The 19,807-nt window shown below is 37.2% G+C and overlaps 1 protein-coding gene across 15 annotated transcripts in view; it reads left to right on the top strand.

The window, feature by feature from the left end:
• Nucleotides 1–19,807, top strand: part of COL25A1 (collagen type XXV alpha 1 chain) — a 469,374-nt gene that overhangs the window by 442,156 nt on the left and 7,411 nt on the right. For 7 of the 15 annotated variants that reach the window (XM_043570764.1, XM_043570744.1, XM_043570726.1 and 4 more), the window contains 8 exons: nucleotides 508–588; nucleotides 3,091–3,126; nucleotides 4,706–4,759; nucleotides 9,519–9,572; nucleotides 11,029–11,055; nucleotides 11,943–11,996; nucleotides 15,807–15,893; nucleotides 18,296–18,334. In XM_043570764.1, the coding sequence (XP_043426699.1) occupies nucleotides 508–588; nucleotides 3,091–3,126; nucleotides 4,706–4,759; nucleotides 9,519–9,572; nucleotides 11,029–11,055; nucleotides 11,943–11,996; nucleotides 15,807–15,893; nucleotides 18,296–18,334 (432 nt within the window). Of the gene's footprint in view, nucleotides 1–507; nucleotides 589–3,090; nucleotides 3,127–4,705; nucleotides 4,760–9,518; nucleotides 9,573–11,028; nucleotides 11,056–11,942; nucleotides 11,997–15,806; nucleotides 15,894–16,376; nucleotides 16,455–18,295; nucleotides 18,335–19,807 lie in introns of all 15 variants that reach the window. The other 8 variants (XM_043570811.1, XM_043570774.1, XM_043570848.1 and 5 more) reach the window with 6 other exon arrangements.

The following is a 19,807-nucleotide window of genomic DNA, read 5'->3' on the forward strand; positions in this document are numbered from 1 at the left end:
AATGAGGACTCACTACATGGCAACACTTCAAACATCAGCTGCTACATTTTTAGCTCATTCCCTAGGGTAAAATGCTTAAAGGCTTAAAATATGTGTATATAACACTGTCCTGCATATTCCAGTTTTTCAGTCCAGCAGAGTGGGTTTTTCTACTGAGCCTCCTTCAACATCCTCCACTCTGTCTCTGATTTGCTTGGTGAGCAAAAGGTACCATAACACCAGTTTCTTTGAGGTAGATCTGAAAAATTCTAGAACTCAGTCGTACACATTTCAATTGCAAGGAGTACGCTTTCTCAGGAATTTCCTAGAACGTTATTTGCTGATTTCAGTTTATTAATTTTTTTACAAATGTTTGAAATGAATGTTGAACTGATGCAAAACAAGTCTAGCCTCACTCTGCTGTTACCTAGAACTGGAATCTGCAACCATTTCAGAGACTGGCTCTCTTCTCTCACAGTTAAAGCACCCATGATAGCAACCAAAATTGGCATTTGCTTTTGCATTTAGGGTGAACCAGGGTTAAATGGTGTTAAAGGATTGAAGGGTGAACCAGGTCAAAAGGGTGACAGAGGACCCCTTGGTCTTCCAGTAAGTAAAGAAAACTTTCCATTTCAGTGCAAATCTCAGACTTTTCTTTCTACCCTAAGTAACAACTCTGGTTTACTCAGTGACTATCTCACATTTGAGGTTTCTGTGATTGGAAAACATATTGTAGTAGAGCAGCGCTTAGCCCAGTTTTGTTTGATGCCTGCTCTTGTGTCAGAGGAAGACCCATGACAAACAGTGCTGTCCATGTTCTGTCATTCAGTTACACACATGCCAACCTTCCTCTCTTAAGGCTGATGATTCTTCTCCCATCACCCTGCCCTTTAAAAAAGCATTGTGCTGATTATGTCATAATTTCTCACAAATGTTTTTATAATTTAGTTCAGTTTAGAACCCTCCCTCAATTTTATTTCCTCCTTCAGTACCAAAAACTGTAGCCCTCTGTTGGGTGGCAGGTATGCAGTTAGCCATTGCTGATGGCGTGAGGTCAGCGCTGTGGCTCCTTACATTAATCAATCATATATCATGGTCTAAGTGTTGTGTGTTATCTCTTTTGAAAATGCCCTTTTATGAGGTTCTTTTGGCAACAGTGAAGGATAGTATGGAAGAAGTATTTTGTGGTTGTTTTGAGATTTTTATTTTTAATAAAAAGGGAATTCTCATCTGCCATGCACTTTAGGCCAATCTTCTTTCCACAACTAAAAAGAGATTTTTAAAAAGGACGATTAAATATGAGGTTTTAGGTTAAAGGTTTTAATATGCTGACTATTCAGTGAATGAAGATAGAAGGCAGTAAAGAACATTATAGATTATGTTATTAAAACAAGACATAAAGTTGGTTAAAAACAGCTCATGTGAATATTTTACATATAAAAATGTTAGTGCCTACTTATTTCACTTTAAGTGTTAAGTATCCTTACAGAGATCAGGCACATAGTGGATGCTTAATATGTACTCACTTATTGAATGAATGATACAAGCCTTGTGTTAGACTATAGGTTAAATCACACCAATTAGACCAATGGACCATGGGCACAAAACCTCTGTGACATGTGTGAGTCATTAGTTCACATTCCAGGTAAATATAATGTTATACTCTCAGTACAAAAATTTTACCATCTCCCTGTTTGTTTTTACATGCTATAATAATGGTGACTCTGAAGAAAGTACCAGAAGACAAAAGAAAGTCTGGATTTCTATTTTATTAAACCCTTAATCCAATTTCTTTAAAGTTTATCTTAATTCCAAATTTAGGGCTAGTGACAATTTTTATGCAACATTTCGCCAAAAACTGTACATATGCTAGCATTAAACAACAACATAACATTTTTAAAAATTTTAATCATTGCTAACTAAAGATGTATTTTGCATGTATAGTCTGACTCATACTAGGACTCTACAGAAGGAATTGTAAAATAAAAAAACTAAAACTACCTGAATATAATGGTAGATAGCATCATTGGTAGAGTCTGCATCTGGAATAGGTTTTTTCTTCCATTTTTTATTATTAACTATATCTGCAGCATAAAATGGGAACATAGTTCTGCAACCTTGCCAAGAAAATTTGTAGGGCTAGTGTATTGTCTTTCTTAAATACTCCTTGATTTAATCAATATTTTTAAAGGACTATAAGTCAGTAATTGAGTTTTGGGATACAAAAGTCATATTCAAAGAAGTAATTGTGCTAATTCTTAAAACAAGCATTGAAAGTGTTATATTTTATCACACACTTGCATATTTTATCACACACTATGCATATCACACACTATCAAGGTAAAAAAAAAAAACACGTCGCTTAGGAACAACATTGCATTTTTAAAGCATTTCCCTTTCAGACGTTGATGCAATGATTATTTGAAGCGAATTGAAGAACAGTTTTGTTTGGGACAGTTATTTTTTGTTTGGACTCATGAAATTTTCCCAGCTTTTTCCTGTTCCTAGAAGTCCCTCTAGTGGTAACTAATGTGAACACAGTAAGAACAACCCAGAAAACAATGAGTATTATTCATGTAAAATCCAGACTCATTCTGGCATGTTAAAATTCTGCATTTGTTATTCAAAAGTGCTATTTTAACAACAAACAAACAAACAAAAAACTAAAGTCTTCTCTGAAATGCTAACTTTGATTGATTATTATAATGAGCCCTTTCTTAGATTGTTGGCCACTTTTTTTCAAAACCTAAAGAAATCTATTGTGAATAGTACAGTCTTTAGAAAGTGAGTATCATATGGAAATTAGCACTCTGTGACTTACCAGTAATTCCTAGAAAGCCTACTTTATAAACCTCATTGACTTGATTTCTGAAGAATTTGTCGAATGGAAATGTCATTAAAATGCCATCATCTGTGGGGCATCTATTGTCACGTGTTTCGTTTTTTTTTTTTAACTAACAATTTGTAGCAATGTGATATTCATCCCAGAACCCTGTGACTGCGTATTATGTTGTTTGAAGCGTTACATTTGTTCATTAGTACCTCATACTAATCTCTGTTCTTGTCATTCGTGTTATACCCACCAACCCTGCTACCAACCAAATCACACAGGGAGCATCTGGCTTAGACGGGAAGCCAGGATCCCGGGTGAGTCAGTACCTCATCTTGCTCCAACATGTTTTGTGGCTATGCTTTTGTGCTTCAGGACAGACTCTTTTGCCCCATGTACTTTCATCCAATGATGAGGGCTTCACGGGACTGGAGGGAAAGAAGAAGATGTACAAAGATAGTGGTACAAAACGGAAAGGTGGACAGAGCAGAAGAAGCCTCAGTTCCAGTCTGGATAATTTGCTAGGTGGAGAGAATGGCCAGTCTAATTGGCTTCATTAACTTAGAAGCCTAGACAAAGTTTTCTATAACTAAAGGACAGTTCCCATAATTCCATGAGCAAGTTCCTCTGAAGGGATGAAAATAATGTGAATTTATTTGAACTCACTCTTCCTTTTATGTTTCTGTCCGTATTAAAAATGTAACTTCTTTCCTGGAACTAACTTTCAGATCTTTGTTCATCGAAGTGACCTGTCTGTCTTCTGTCATTTTGTCTCTTTTCTTTGGTTCTTAACAGTTCCATCTCTTGAAGTTTAGCCACAGATAATCAGTATTCAGAAGTCTTCTGAAGTTGAACTTTGAATTCAGGCAGTAAGAAGATCAGATGAGATGATAAGAATTCACCAATATTAGAATGAGTTTAAGCCCTAAATTATTTCATATCGCAAAGCTGTAATAGAAAAAAAGAATAGTTAGAACAGAAATATGAATAATAAAAATAGTATAACTATAATATATATAATATAATAAATATATTATAGATATTATAAGTAAAAACTGTGCTGGAATACTTCCTACATTTGCAAATATTAGAATACATTCTTTGCAAATAAGGACAGTCTTCTTGAAAATGAGCAAATCACTTGAAGTCCTTGCTACATCTTTAAGAATCCAAAAGAAATTCCAAGCTTTTCAATTCTAAAAACCTGCTTCAGGCAGTCATTATTTTCACTGGACCTAGTGTTCCTGTATTCATTCAGTCTGAGACAGAAATGCTAATCCTGAGCCAGGAGGCCAGAGGGCAATTATGCCATTAAATCAGCCGGCTGCCGGGTTTATGCCTTGTAAGACTGTAGCAGAAGCTAGGAGAGTAATTCCTTCCCTCTGAGCCCCCTGCTGCTCCCAACAGAGCCGGAGAAAGTTTGGTTTGAACAGTTAAACACTGTTCTCATTTACTTAATATTTTTTTCCACCTGTGTAACTGTTCCAGCCTCTTAAACAGCTGAAAACAAAGCTTCGTGGCCGAGGAGTGTGAGAGTGACAGTGGGTGGAGAATGGACGAAGGGAAAACACCTCCATTTCTCTCCTTAAGATTATGGGGGCAAAGTGAAGATGTTCCATGAAGTCAGGGAGGAAGTATATAATTAAATATGACTTACAGTTTCTCGTGTGTACTCTTCATTAAAATATGCAGTTACATAACTCACCCTTTTTGCATGGGTTTCTTGGAAACTGCTGGCCGGAAAGAATCAAGTATAAAGCACTTTGAAAGGAGATGAGTCGTCTTACTGACTTTCTAAGGCATCATTCACCCAGGAAAAGTCCAGGATAAAATATAACTGCTTTTCTTATGGCCCTTTGGATATGTCTCTATCTTATTTTTGTCTTTTTTTTTTAGGGTACAGATGGCCCTATGGGACCCCATGGCCCTGCAGGTCCCAAAGGAGAAAGAGTAAGTTGCTCCTGAGGTTATTAAGCTATGACCTAAAAAAAACACACTGTGGCTTTTCTGGCTTAGCTGAACTGAACTGTTCATTTCCCAGAAAAAATAAAGGACCATCGAACACATTCAATGAAAATATACCATCTTAAGTCCTAATCAGAGCTCTCACACGGAGGGAACAACAGAGTATTAAATAGAATGTGGCTGCCTTAACAAAAAATAATGAATACATTTACATAGCTAAAATAAATAGCTCAGACCATTCCTTCTTAACCCATAAGGAAGATATTTGCATTTGGCTTGAATCCAGAAAGTTGAAGTCAATGGGGCTAAAATTTCCAGGACTACATATTCTGGTTGATAATCTTTTATATAAAGCTACTGTATTCACTCAGAGTAAGTTATAACTTTTTTTTTAAAGGAAATTACAAAACCTAAGTATTCTCCACACAGTTACACATGCTCCTTTATTTATTTATTTATTTTAGCAAAAGAATAGGCCGTCTATCTTTAACCATAAGGAAATAATTTCAGTGCATTATAGAACAAAAACCTTTCACTAACCTCCCTATTGCGAGGCCATGTTTCCGTATCCTTGGGAGAAAAAAAAAAAGACATTCAGAGTGGAAGATAAATATCTGACACAAAAAAATGTATCGCAGCGTCAGCAGCTGGTCATCTGTCTGGAACTTTTCTCCCTCTTTCTCTATTTTTCTCCCACTTTTTCTTTTCTTCACTTCGGAAAACTTAGAAGTTTTGTGTGTGTGTGTGTGTGTGTGTGTGTGTGTGTGTGAGTGGACTTGTGTCATCAATTTCCCCACCATCCAGGATAAGCTGGAAAGAAAGATGCAAGGGCTTCACAATGTTGGAATGATTCATTGTGCAAGTTGCAGGTTTTTAAAACTAGATAGAGTTTCTTCAGTCTGGGGTAATTTGCTTTAAAACAGAGGGCCACGTAGTGATTTCTTTGGCAAACATCCCAATTCCATAATTCTATGTTCTGTAAAATGAATTCATTCATTCAGTAAATATTTATTACATTTTGTGATGTATAAAACACAGTGTACTCCTAGTGTGAAATGCAAACACTTCTCCCATTTGTGGAGTCTATTTTGCCAATTTGCTCCAGTGAATTGAATAATACCATTATAATTGATTCATCATCCTATAACCTTTTACTAATACTATATATTACTATTAGAATAATACCATTATTAGTATTAGTATTAGTATTACCATTATTAGAATTAGTATTAGAATAATACCATTATAATTGATTCATCATCCTATAACCTTTCACTAATACTATATATATATATATATACACATACACACATATATATACACATACATACATATATATGTATATATATACATATATAATCTTAAAACTGTAAAGGAAATAGCTATTTCCCTGACCTAGCAGAGTTTATAATCTAAGTGCAGAGAAAAAAAGTATCAGCAAGAAATAACCAGATCATGAGGCCAAAGTGAATACAAACAGTACAGAAGTGTACATACAATGATGAGGAAGTCTGGCTTCATCCAAGAATGCTTCTAGAAAGAGGTGAGTCCTAAAGGAATGAATTATCTGAATCTGCAATTGTCTTACTTCTAAACTCAAACCGACTTAAGAAGATCACCTTCATTAAAAATATTTAAAAGCTAAGAGGCTCATGCTGCTGATGCATTGAAGCGTTGTATCAAGAAATCCAGCACGTGTCCTAAAAATGGAGCAGCAAATCGCAAGTCGTCTTTTGGCAGAATGCCCTTGGGGCTCAAGAGGGTTTACCGTATGGTAAATCAGCTGCTACTTCCGATAGCTCCTCGGTGTCACAAGAATATCAGGTATCGGCGCTGGGGCAGGATTAACTGGGAGAGCAAATGAAATCGCTAAGAATTTTTGAAGACATAGTTTAAGTCAAATGGTGTGCAGTGTGAAGTGTTACACTTGTATTTACTCAGCACGTTAACTATCTTCACTGGCTCGCGTATCAGTACTCTCCAAGTGCCCCTCACCCAAAGTGTTAAACTGGAGTGTTATTCTCAAAGTTAATTGACCGAGGTGTCACCTGGACTCTCTTGAAGAAGTTTCCACTTTTAAAGAGGGAGGAATCAGGAATCCATTCCAGATAATTCCTCAGTGTGGGCATGCAAGTTAAAGAGCCTGAATGAAATGAGACCAGCCTAAAAGAAGACTAACATTGGACGTTGTCATTCAGAAATTGTCAAAAACGTGAGTGACAGCATGAGCCCTTCAAGCACCTGGTGGTCCCTGCCTTGAGCTGATTTCTTCATCTGGCCTTGTCAATGCTTAGGAACTCTGTAAAGAGTGTTAAATTTGAGAGGTTTAAAAGTGTTTCAGGAATTATTTAATCCAGGAGAAGTTACACGTTCGAGTCCCTATTTCATTTCATATCTCATATTCAAATTAATATTTCACTCCTAAAAGTTTTCTAGCTGAGACCATTAGGATACCTTTGGCTCTAAGTGACAGAATCCCAACTCAAAATGGCTTATGCAATAAAGAAACTAAATATTGTTTTATCTAACAAAATATTCAAAGGAGGGACTCTCTGCTCTGCTTCTGTTCCCTTTCCACATGCTGGCTTTGTCTTCTGATCACAGGCAAACGGGTCACCGTCCCTACAAACCTCCTCTCCAATGAGGCATCATCTTCTCCTTAGCAGTGAGCAAACCTTCCCCATCACTTCCCCCCTGACTTCCCTCAACACCTCATTGGCCAGAGTCCGGACACATGTCCTCTTCTGAAGCAGTCACTGGCGGGTGAAATGGAATTGTCATTACCTTAAAGTAATTGTTTGGGGTGAGCAATTCTGTAAGAGGAGTTCCACAAACAAATGTCTTTGTGACAGCTTAATTCAAACAAGTCATGGTATATTAATTTTAAAAACAAAAGAAAGCCAATAAAGCTGAAGGTACTCAGAGGAGGGGAAAAGGGAATAGGTCTATCAGAAGAATCTGTGGAGATTTTTCAAGGTAGACCTACTCCAGGTTATGCGAACCCTCTTTTTAAACCCCCACCTCCCACTACACCCCCCATCCTACCCCCACACGCGCACACATATACACCACCACCATCACCACCATTTAAAAAAATCAGGAAATAACACTGCCAGATCAAACAGAAAGAAATTTATTTTGAATTGGTAGCCAAACCCTTTTCATTAAAAATAAGACTTCTGATTGTATATTAATGATGATAGCTACCACTTATGTATGAGACATATTATTTGATGACATATAATTTGATACTTTATAATCACATTTAATCTTCAGAACAAGTCTTGCAGAATATGTATTATTCTTCTTATTTAACAGCCAATGAAGCTAGGGCATAGAAAGGTTAAGAAGGTTACCTAAGACCACACAGCCAGTAAATGCCAAACTGGAATTCAAATTTAAATCTGTTTGATTTCAAAGCCTGGCAGCCTTACTGACTGACTGGAAATTGTTCTTTCAGTAATAAACATAAAGCAATAATGAGTAAAAGTTCAACAAGCTTTTATCATATTCACTTTCGCTAATCTCCCTACACATCTATATGTGCCTCTAGGTGACAGGGCCAATTAGCCCCACCAACGCCTCAGTTTAGGTTAAAGAAGAATGTTAATAGTGACTTGAAATTTGCTCACATGGGAATCTGGAGTACAGAGGCACATGGCATAATGCTTGAATCTGCACACACAGCTACCAGCTGAACTTTGCATTTTAGCCATGAAAAGATTTGCTAACCTTTAAACTTCTTCAAAGGTGTGATAAAAGTAGGTAACATTTTCTTCTTGGCCACTCATATAAATATCACCATTACTCCTGAAGTTCGCATGCTAACTACTGACAAGCACCTTAATTTTACAGCTGGCAGCAAAAGGAAACACTACTTGCAATGCAGAACATTTCTTTATCTCTTTATTATAATTATTTCGTATTTATGGATCCACCCCCAATCTCACCGTATTCTTTATAAGTATTCAAGATTATCATTACCACGTATATTGTTATAGCTGGGGCTGCTGTTCTATTTAAATAGGCTCATGGAGAGCGAGTGATGAAGGTAGTAAAAAGCTACCTTCTCAGACATTTATTTATTAGAAGGCATAGAAGTGTTTAAACTCTCTTTTTCAGAAAGGAAGCAAAACATGCACCTGATCATACTGATGTGACTTGATTAATTCAAATATGATTTACTCATGTGCCGGACACTATTCTAAGCCATGAGGATGCGGTAGGGCCCTGGCACCCCAGTGTGCATGTTCTAGTGAGGGGCACCTCAGGGAATAATTGTGCCTATCTCCTGGTGTTGGAGGCCATAAAATAAAATACAGCTCTGCAAAGGGCCAGGGTGGTCAAGGAAGAGGCCTGCTGAAGAAGAGAATTTGATAGAAAAAAAACAACAACATTTTATTCTTACATTTAAAAAATGTAGTAACTTAAAATAGTGAGTAACAGATAAATGTTTCACACTAATGCCAAAGAAACCCAAGTATAGCACTCTAGATATGCAAATCCTTCGCACAACTGGATAGCAGTTCTGTTACCTACTGCCCTTCTTTCAGAGGTAATTTGGTAAAATATGCAAATGTGGGTTTCTTTTACTCTGTCACTGACAGAAACCCCTAAAGAGCCTAAGTCATTGGAATGTTGATAAAATGGTACCTCCAATGGAGGCTTTATACACAGGCCATTAGGGAAAGTGTGTGAATGTAGGCATTTGTGTATGATTTGAACTTTACGGCTTTCATTTTAGGGTGAAAAAGGAGCTATGGGAGAGCCTGGACCCAGAGGACCCTATGGTCTGCCTGTGAGTTCTGTCTCTTTTTCCACCTCCAGCATGCATAGATGACCTGACACCAGCACGGTTAACCCTTCCCCCGTGGGGCAGACTAACCACATTAGAGGAGCAGAGAATCACCCACTAATTCTCGATGACACCAGTGTAACCATGTCCTTTATGGGTCATATTCACATCTATTCCCAGACACACACACACAAACACACACACACACACACACACTTCTGGAGATGGAGAGGATCAGAGATTATCCACTAGATCAAAGGTTCTAACCTGAAAGTCAGATTTCAACACGCTCCCTATGCCATCTCACTAGGCGCCCATAACTGACACTTCCTTGGAAGGTCACTGCCAAAAGTGGGTGTGAAAGTGTCACTTAGTTTCTTCAGACTTTATCTGTCCCCATAGGTTATTGACTAAAACTACTCTTGCTAATAAAAGTTATTTCTCAAATTGATATTTACAATGACTTCGATGTTTCTGACCTTTCTAAAGTACTGCAGTGATAAGAGATCTTTAGAACACAGAATGTTAATAGTGTTCTGTCTTCTGAAAATTCCCAATTATATGATCTTCAAACTGAGGCTTCAGGTTTACTTCAGAACACTAACTTGGGGTTGATTATAAGTGATTTGATAGGGTAGGGTAGGACTGCAATAGAAAAACATATACTCCATTGAAGTTTTTAACCCCTATATACCTTCCACATGCCTTATAACCTTACAGGTTTTATGAACCAAGATATAAATTTAAATCAGGATTACTTCAGTGCTGAAAGAGATGCTGATTTTGAAAGAGATTACAAAATCTAATTGACGGAATTAAAGCAACTTTTCAGGCACTTTGGATGGCCCTGTTGTGTGACACAATAGGGTCTTTGCCCTGGTAATCTTGCACAACCGTCTTATGACTCCTTTTATATTTGGGGATCATGGATTGACAAAGTTTATTTAACAACAGTTTTTAAGTTGTGACCCTCACACCCTCAATATTTATAGACAAGGCGCCCATCTAGCCAAATTAAAACGATACTTAACAATAAGCAGGTTTCACATTCTTTACTCATTTATAAACCAAGTACTAAGTTATCAAACCGAAGCAGTATTGATTTGCATAGTCTATTAATGCTGGTATGTTTTTCAGTCAACTAAACAGCATCTGTGTTTTCAGCTTACTCCTGGATTGATAAAGTGGATACCAAGCATTAAACTTCAGTGAAATATCTGGCTATATAACCTAATACATAATAAAAAAAATAGTACCATGACCCTTAACTACAGCATTAACAGTCCCTTCACTTGATTTGGTGAGAGAAATTGGTATTACTAATCAATAAAGACTCTTTTTCACATCTCTGAAGTAGTTGTTCTAATACTAGTGTTGCATGTCCAGGCAGCCTTAAACAAACACTAACCTATTCATGAAACTTAGGAACACTAATGTAGCTACTATGGTTCTTTGGCAGGGGAAAGATGGAGAGCCTGGTCTTGATGTAAGTAACTTGTACAATGAACATCTTCCTGTGACAATAGATGCTGATGGTCTCCATCATCAATAACAGCAAGAATACCTTTTTCTAGGCACGTAGTTATTCGTACAGTGTATACTGCTGTGCGTGTAGACAGCAATAAAAAATACGCCACTAGTGTCTGCATGAGATAAACAGAAAGGCCAAACACAGAATTAGTGTAAAGTTAATACCTGACAGTTAATAATGGCACTTCAAAATACTTTCCCAAATTAGGGACACCCCCTGCACATCGGCAGTTGAATGACTGATTTTAAACTCTGCGGAAAATTGGAATATCTTTCACATGCTACCTTTAAGGAATGGTGTGCTGTGTTTATTCTCAAAGCTGCTATGCAATATTTTTTCCTTTTAGCATAAAGTGTCTATACACCTTATAATAACATAATTCTATAAAAATAGAGAATGTTAAAAGTATATGCCTCTTGAAATGATCACTTTATTATGTGAATATAATAGTAGCCTGTATTATGTAGTACTATTACATTAGGTAATAGTAGTTACTTTTTCTTCAGCACCTGTTATGTACAAGCATAAAATGCTGAGGTAAGTGCTTTGCCCAAGGCCACACAAATCAGTGAACTTGCCAGGATTCACACTAGGATCCTGATATTCTCTCCACTATACATATTTTAGGAGAAAAAGCAAGAAATGTGTTTTATATAGATAACTGAAATGTTAGACAGCTATTGCTTCAAAGTGCTACTTTAACTATCTAAATTTTGAGATTATTGGTCATGCCATTTCTCTTCATATTTGCGTTCAAGAACATGAAGTCTTACCTTTTTTTAAATATGATTTTGCCACAGTTACATTAATAGTTCTTTTTGGTTTGCTTTTTTATCCTATAGGGCTTCCCTGGTCCACGAGGCGAGAAGGGTGATGTAGGAGAAAAGGGAGAAAAGGTGACCTCTCCATTCTAGCACGTGCCTGTTTGATTTTTCTCATGCCATGTGCTTTTCTGTTCAACCTGTGTAATTCTTTCATACATCTAATTTTTCTCCATCCTGTGCTCCAAAAACCCACTGATGCCTGATCTAAAAAACCAGGTCTTCACAGAGCAATGAAGGCTATGACCCTAGAAATAAGGGCACAATCTAGCATAGAACAAAAAAATTTAATCTCCAGATTGCCAGGCTACAGTCTTTTGACCACTTGGCACCAATTTGTTGAAAGATGTAATGTCTGGGGATTCTTGAAAATAAAATAAAAAGGCATTTATTACATTAAAGTAAAATTAAATAGCCCAAATCTGCAAGGGTCTTCTGGCAGAGCTCACCTACCATGTAAAACCAGCATCTAATTTATATGGACAACATTCCCAGTGGAGAGACAAAAGATGTGTCCTGTGTCGTGATTGTTTGGTTGGAAAACGGAGAGCAAGCAGTGTGACTGATAAACCCCAGGGAGTCCACCGTTATGCAGGGGGTAGGACTCACCCCCTCCAGGTGCTGGAGATATTTTTAAATGAAGATATTCGTGTATTTTATGACGTTAGTGTTTAGGTTCTGTATCAGGACCATTGGCTCCAGGGGATATAACAGCCAGTATCAGGCAAATTGGTTTTATGTCTGAAAGCAAAATTTGGGTTATGGATTTTTAAAAACATTTTTTCCTTTCCTCTCCCCTTTGAACAATAATTTTGGGCCTTGAACAGTAATTTTTTACATTGAGTACATCAAGAGAAGTAAACAGAAACTCAGTACCTTCATAGAATAGTGAAAATCTTACAGTGGCTGAAATTGTACTTTCCCAGTTCAAATTTAAACCAATTCTATTTCTCAGATTAATTTATGTCCTGCTGTACTTAACAAAACACTGTTTTCAAAACCCTATAAATTCTCTTTAACGGTGAAATTTATTGCTGTTGAAAAACAAGGCCAGGGCCGCCTGGGTGGCTCAGTTGGTTGAGCATCCGACTCTTGATTTCAGCTCAGGTCAAGATCCCAGGGTTGTAGGATCAAGCCCTGTGTCAGTTGCGCACTGAGCATGGAGCCTACTTAAGATTCTCTTTCTCTTTCCCTCTGCCTCTCTCCCCCACTCAAGCTCTCTCTGTTTCTAGAAAGGAAGAAATTAAGAAAAGAAAGAAAGAGAGGGATGGAGGAAAGGGAGAGAGAGACAAGAAAGAAAGAAAAGCAAGGCCAAATTAGAATTGTCAAAGAAAGAAGGGTATTAAGCCTGCTGTGTGTTCTTTAGGCCTTAGACATTACTTAGCTTCCCACTGGTAAGAGAGCTCATGTCAGTGGTTATGTAAAAGCACCATCATCATCATTATCAATATCACTGCATTTATTGAACATTTATTATATGCTTTCCCAAAAGCTTTATACATGCTAAGTCTTTTAATCCTCATAACACACCCCTGTTGTTGGTGCTGTCACAATCCCCATTTCACAGACAAGGAAACTGAAACCTTAAAAAAGTTCTTTTCTTTTAAATTATAAATGCTAATGATACATGGCACATGCTAATGATAATGGTACATGTTTTGGTTTGAGATAAATTGTACATGTGAGCCTTCAGCCCAAGGTGTATGTACTTCAAAGATTATAGGCATTTATTTTATATTTACCTAATGGGTTGTATGAGTCTAAAATCTTAGTCACTCAAAAGTATGTCACCATTGTGGGGATACTCATTTTAACGATCTTTTAAATAAAGAAGAAATTATCAGTATTATAACTTATGAAAACAAAGCTACAAATTTAACCCTCAGAATAATATTAATCACTCATACAAAAATATTTCCATATTTCAGATTCCATGATTAGAAGTCTTACATTCAGGAAAATTAGATCCAAATGTGAACACTTTATGTATATCATTTTTTGACATGGGAGATAAAAATTAGCAAGAGCCCTCATGTGCTCATGCCCATAAGGACAGATGGTTTTGTGTCACATAGGGAATCACTAACTGCTACAAAATTATGTTGATTAGTAGTGATGCTGATTCATTATTCTTTGTACAATAGTGTCTGTTTTCCATAAAGCTTGAGGTTTGCTAAAATATTACTGAAAAAGGATTCCTACAGCCTGTTAGAGTCAACATTCGTATGACAACACTATTCTGTCAAGTATTGATCTGTTGACTTACCAAATAATGAATTGAATTCTAAATTATTAATACTCAACACACCTGTCTGACCTATGTGATGAAGAGTCCACCGCCCGCTGGGAAAGAAAAGCTTACCCAAACAAGTTTAAATCAATTTTATGTCCTGGCATTGACGTTATTTGCTGAGGAAAGATATTGACTGAACTTGCATGAGTGAACAATTTAGTCCTAAATGCTCCTCCCATCCTACTTCCTGTCACACCTGCTCGCATTTCACCCTGGATTCTTAGGTCTTTGCCTTTGATCGTGATTAACCAAACCACACGGAATTTCTCTTTTTCCCCAGTATTGGAGAAACCCAAGTGTTTTTGATTCTGAGCCTTCTGATGCAATCTTTTTGGCACACAGGAGATAAATGAAGAGCTTTCACTCACACAGTCAGAATGAATGCATTAATTTGAATGCATATCTCATATATATCTTATATGTCTCTGAATATTCATGTTGTTTTTGCCTCTGAAATTATCCACTTTCATTGTAACTGCCTTCCTGAGTGCAGAATGAATACACTAATCTAAATATGCATTGCACAGTATTTTGTATTCTGTACAGCACCAACTTCTTGTCTATAAATATGCAGAGATATTTATGTTAATAAGAAACAGCTGAGGTGCATTCCTTCCTTCTCCTCCTTTTGCCTCCTTTCCTTAATTCCTCCATTGCCATGATCCATGCAGATTTCCACAACCTCTACCTTGATGCCTAAATACTAATTTCCAGGGCTACATTCCTACTATGTAATTATCCTTCCTACCTCATTTTTTAGTATTAGCTCAACTGAGTCCAAACTGCTTTTCCTTCTCTTGAACAGAATTTTTTTTTTTTTGGCTTTTGTTACGTTGTAAGCTGGAAACCCATTTACCATTGTGAACACCTGGCATGAGATCTGTAAGAATGAATTAAAGAACATCGCTAGATTTATAAATAAGTCCATATCTTCAATTGGCATGGCTGAGAAGCATTAGCACGTTTAAAATTTGTTTACCTGACCTTAAGAAAGTATTTGCTTTTGGTTTCCTTTAAAAAAAAAGTTAAAAGAAACAGAAGGTTATTTTAATATACTGAATATTTTTTAATGAAAGCTACAAAAAATAATGTCATAAAATTGGATCAAAAAGATAGAGGTTGTTTATATTCATTCCTTTTCCTCTGGCTCAGTGTAGCTTTCATCTGTTATAGGATTAGAAGAAAGCAAGCTGACAAGGTATTGAAAATTATTCCTCTGAATTTGACCTGCCACTGGCTGGCTTCCATACAGTTGGTATCTGTCATCCTCACCAGATCCGTGGCAATAACACCTCATAGTTCACTAGGACTATGGCGCTGGGGTCTAAGTCAGCTCTTGATGTGTTGGCCTTTTAAATCTTCTGCTTTCATCTTGTTGACTATCTTAAGTAAAATCCTACATATCACTGCCCAGAATCCATTGTCACTCTGAAAGAATGAGTTCTCTTTTATAATATCATTCCTTACCTAAACCAGAAAACAGTGGTAAATGCCCTTCCAGACTTTTATTGGCTACACCATCTTTTGAGTCGCCATTATTTCCCACCCCCCCAAATAAAACTTGTCTTTTATTTAAACCCTTATATCCACAGGGGGAAAAGGGAAAGAAAGGCAAAAAGGGGCCTAAAGGGGAGAAAGGAGAACAGGGTGCTCCTGGATTAGATGCACCTTGCCCGTTGGTATGTCTGACTCATGCAACTGTCTCCAGATGTCATGTGTAAAGGAACAAACTGGGAGAAGAGCAAACTGGAGGGACATGCAACAGCAGGGGTGCTGATTGGGATTGCTTAACATGGACTTTAAGATACCAGAAACATCTATCTCGGGCTATCCTGGTATAGTCCACGCCCTGTCTCTGACCACCAGCTGTGCTTGGTTTCTTAACACTCAAATATTGACGTGCAATTGGAAAGTGAATGTGGGACCCGAAGAGAAACTAGTGCTATTCCGTACCACTCAAAAGACAAAGTCACTATTCCCAGACAATCCCTAATTACAGGGATATGTCGAGCTCTTATTTTTCCCAACTTCAGTGGATGTTACTTTGTCCTTCAGCATTGCTCCTCTCCCAGCCTTTCGTTATTGTAGTTATTTCTTTAGCAGAATTTGTGCTTAAGTGATTTCTTGTGTTAGTAACGTTATGAGTTAATCTTTACAAACAGGGATTCCGTGGCGTTAAGGGGGAAAAAGGGGAGCCAGGTCAGCCTGGCCTGGATGGGCTGGATGCCCCTTGCCAATTGGTACAGTATTTCTCTTTCCTACCACCCTGCATGCGATTCCCTTGTTTATGACATATTCATCCGTATCAGTGTAAAGTGGTACTTCTGGAACAAGCTTTACATGATAAACACACTACATGCATGTGCATGAAGAGCTCCTTCAGCAATTCTGCAGAGTGAAGAGAGCAAGCACGCATTTCTGTCAATGCCTGCGAATTAATTTCCTGACCTTGTTCTCACAACTGACACGATTGCCATGTCTGCGTTCTGGGGAATATTAATCTAGTCAATAAAGGATTAATGAATACATTAAAACTACCTAAAAAATCTTCTATGTAAAGGTACCGCTAGGCCATAACTTTGGGTTCTACCCCTAAATTTATCTTTTTTTTTTTCTTTTTCTCTGAAAGAAATAAAGGCATTTTGCCTCTTCCACTAAATTTCTGTCAGGCCGTAAATAAGCCAGACCTATAGAGTTAAGTTTCTGTGGTCAACAGTTAACCGGTTCAAGGGAATGCTGTTCAGAGACCCTAGGGAAGGAAGCCAAACTTCTTTGAGCTTCTAAAGATGGTAATAGTCTGCAGCCCAACCTTCTTTGTCACATAACCTTTTCAATTTAATGGTCTCTCCTTTTGAAACTCACTTCCCTAAAGTAGACAGAACCCCCCTATCCCCATTGGCATGAACCCAAAATCCTCCTTATACTAAAATCTAAAATTCTACTGGGTGATCCTCTCCTTGTACCAATCTGGCATTACCAAGTTTTTCCCAGATATCTTATAAAGCTATTTCAAAGTGGTTTTTTTTCACATTTAAAAAGAAAGTATATTCTGAGGTATAAAAGAAAACTTTTTAGGGTTGTGTCATACTTATTGATTGATTGTTATACTTGGTCTGCATGTTTTTATATTATTCTTCAGTGCTAAGCATGATTTTTTAAAGAAAAAGTTATATTTCTTAAGTCTTTAAAGAGATCATATTTATAGGACAAATGTATTTGGCAAATAATTACAATTATAAAATATCAATATGAAAAGCCTAGTCTTTTATTTCGTTTCCTTGTTGTTGATAATAAATAATACTTTATAATCATTTTGTTAGGAGAAAATACAAGCATGCCTCATACACTATCAACTCTTTCTGCCTTATTTATATCATTTGTATCTGAAGAGTGCTTATACCTTAAAATAAATTGTGCAACATTGAGACTCCCTTGTTTATTCAGAATTTGACGACCAGCTTTTAAGGGATTTTAATTTAAAAATTGACAAATGCCATGGATGACATCTTACTGTGAAGATCTAGATGGGCTGCCTTTAAACTGAGTTAATTGAATATGTTCTACTATGTTGTTTTCAATAGAGAAAAGCAAAAGGCACTGGCATGTGAAGAGCTATAAACTTCAGATAGAAATGGTTCATCATTGATTATTCATGGATTCATTATCATGCATTCAACCATAGACCATAGTGACCAGGAGGAGGAGTTATTTCTATTTATTTAATAAAGATAATCGTAAAATGTGTTTTAATGAAACGAAGAGGAATAGTACAAATTTATTACCTAAAGGTGGAACTGAGTAGACCACTATGCTTTTGTAAATTTCCTTTTTTCAAAATTAGATGTAATTTTTTTCTATATGCATTTTCAAAAGGCGTCCTCACTCTAGAAAATATTTGCATTTTCTTCACTTGAACTAACGTTGGGTATTTTTTGGGGAGTTGAAAATTAGAAAAAAATGCCTACAACTAAAGCCACCTAATGGGTAGAAATCTATTTTTTTAAGCTTCTGAGCATGTGAATAATGAAGTATGTTCACTTTTGTGGAGTCTGAGGAATTCTTGCTCTTCTCTTTAAAACAGGGGCCAGATGGATTACCTATGCCTGGCTGTTGGCAAAAGGTAGGCACTACAGAATTATTTCTGAAAGAAGCACTCTCCCTTTCTCTTCACCTGGCCTGTTTTTTTCCATTGAAAATGGACCTTTCAAATTTGACATTCCTGGAAGTTGTTTGGGCTTTAAAAAGCAAAAGATTCCATAGCCAGGTTCTTGCTTGATTAATATGTCTACTTCTGATTTCTTCCTAAACTGATAAGTGAAAACAGTTCTTAACAAGCATTGTAACTTGGAAACCTTCCCTATCAAATCCTTCCTGTGCGATGGAAAGGGGCAGTGCATCTTGACAATGGTTTTATCAATAAACCCCTTGTCCTCCTACTATTTATAACTATCCTTAATTGTGGTTCTTTTCCTGTGTGTGCTCAATTACTTAGGCAAACATGCAAATGCAATGGTAGAACCCTGCCAATATTAATCACAAAGCTGAGAAAGCAGAAAGTGTAAACATGGTTTTTTTTTTCTCCATTGATGATTTATTTAGGATTATACTTAAATTGGTGTTTTTATGATAATCAGTTTATTCTAGCCTCTTCATGTGGCTAGCCATGGTCACTGTGTATATATCCTGTCTGGAAGGGAACTTCATAGACGACCTTCTATGTACAAAGGCTATATGATGAGCCCTTTTATATAGGAGACAGAATTTTACTTAATCCTCACAATAACACTGTAGGGTATTATTATCCTCAATGATGCTAATGAAGAAACTGAAGTTCAGAGAGGTTTCTGAACTTCCAAGGGCAAGAGCTAGTATCCAGCAGAACAAGAAGTGGACGGTGGAAAGCAATGGCAGAACTTTAAGCAGGGAGGAGTTCTGTATGCGCCGTGCCAGTCAGAGACTACCAAACCTTTACACAATAACAGTGTGAATCTAATTATAAAGAACCGTGCATATATGCTACTGAAAGATAAAGGAATTCCACTGATGGAAAAATGAGCGGGGGGGAAGGATCATGCTGCTTTGATCATGTCGAAGTTTTCTCTCTAACACCTTGTGGCTTCTTGAGTGATTTTTGACAGGCATGCCTCATTGGCAAAACTATACAGAACTCTAGGATTGCAGAAGATGAAGGGAAACTCGACTCTCCTCCTTGTGTCTCATCTCATCAGCAGGATGGGTGAGGAGAGACTGTGTAACTCACTCTCCCGCTTAGCTGCTTCCCGCCCCCCGGCTGGGGAAAGAAACCTTCTCTCGGGAGCGTCATTTATTTAGCAGCTCTCCATACTCACTTTCAGCCAGTCAGATAATTAGCTCCATCACAGCTGAGGTCAAGGGCTTCTCAGGAAGATGGGCCTATCATCATATTCTTCTTCACCTGAGAAAAGTATCCTTCATCATGAGAACCCCTGTTCTCAGAATTTTTAATACCATCCTGAGCTGGAATTACCATTTACTCTTTAACCATTGACCTGTCATCTAATACTGTAATGATTTTTTAATACAGTCATAGGCACACTTTACATAGAGTGAAATG

The sequence above is a fragment of the Prionailurus bengalensis genome, chromosome B1, assembly GCF_016509475.1.
Source record: "Prionailurus bengalensis isolate Pbe53 chromosome B1, Fcat_Pben_1.1_paternal_pri, whole genome shotgun sequence".
NCBI lineage: Eukaryota > Metazoa > Chordata > Mammalia > Carnivora > Felidae > Prionailurus > Prionailurus bengalensis.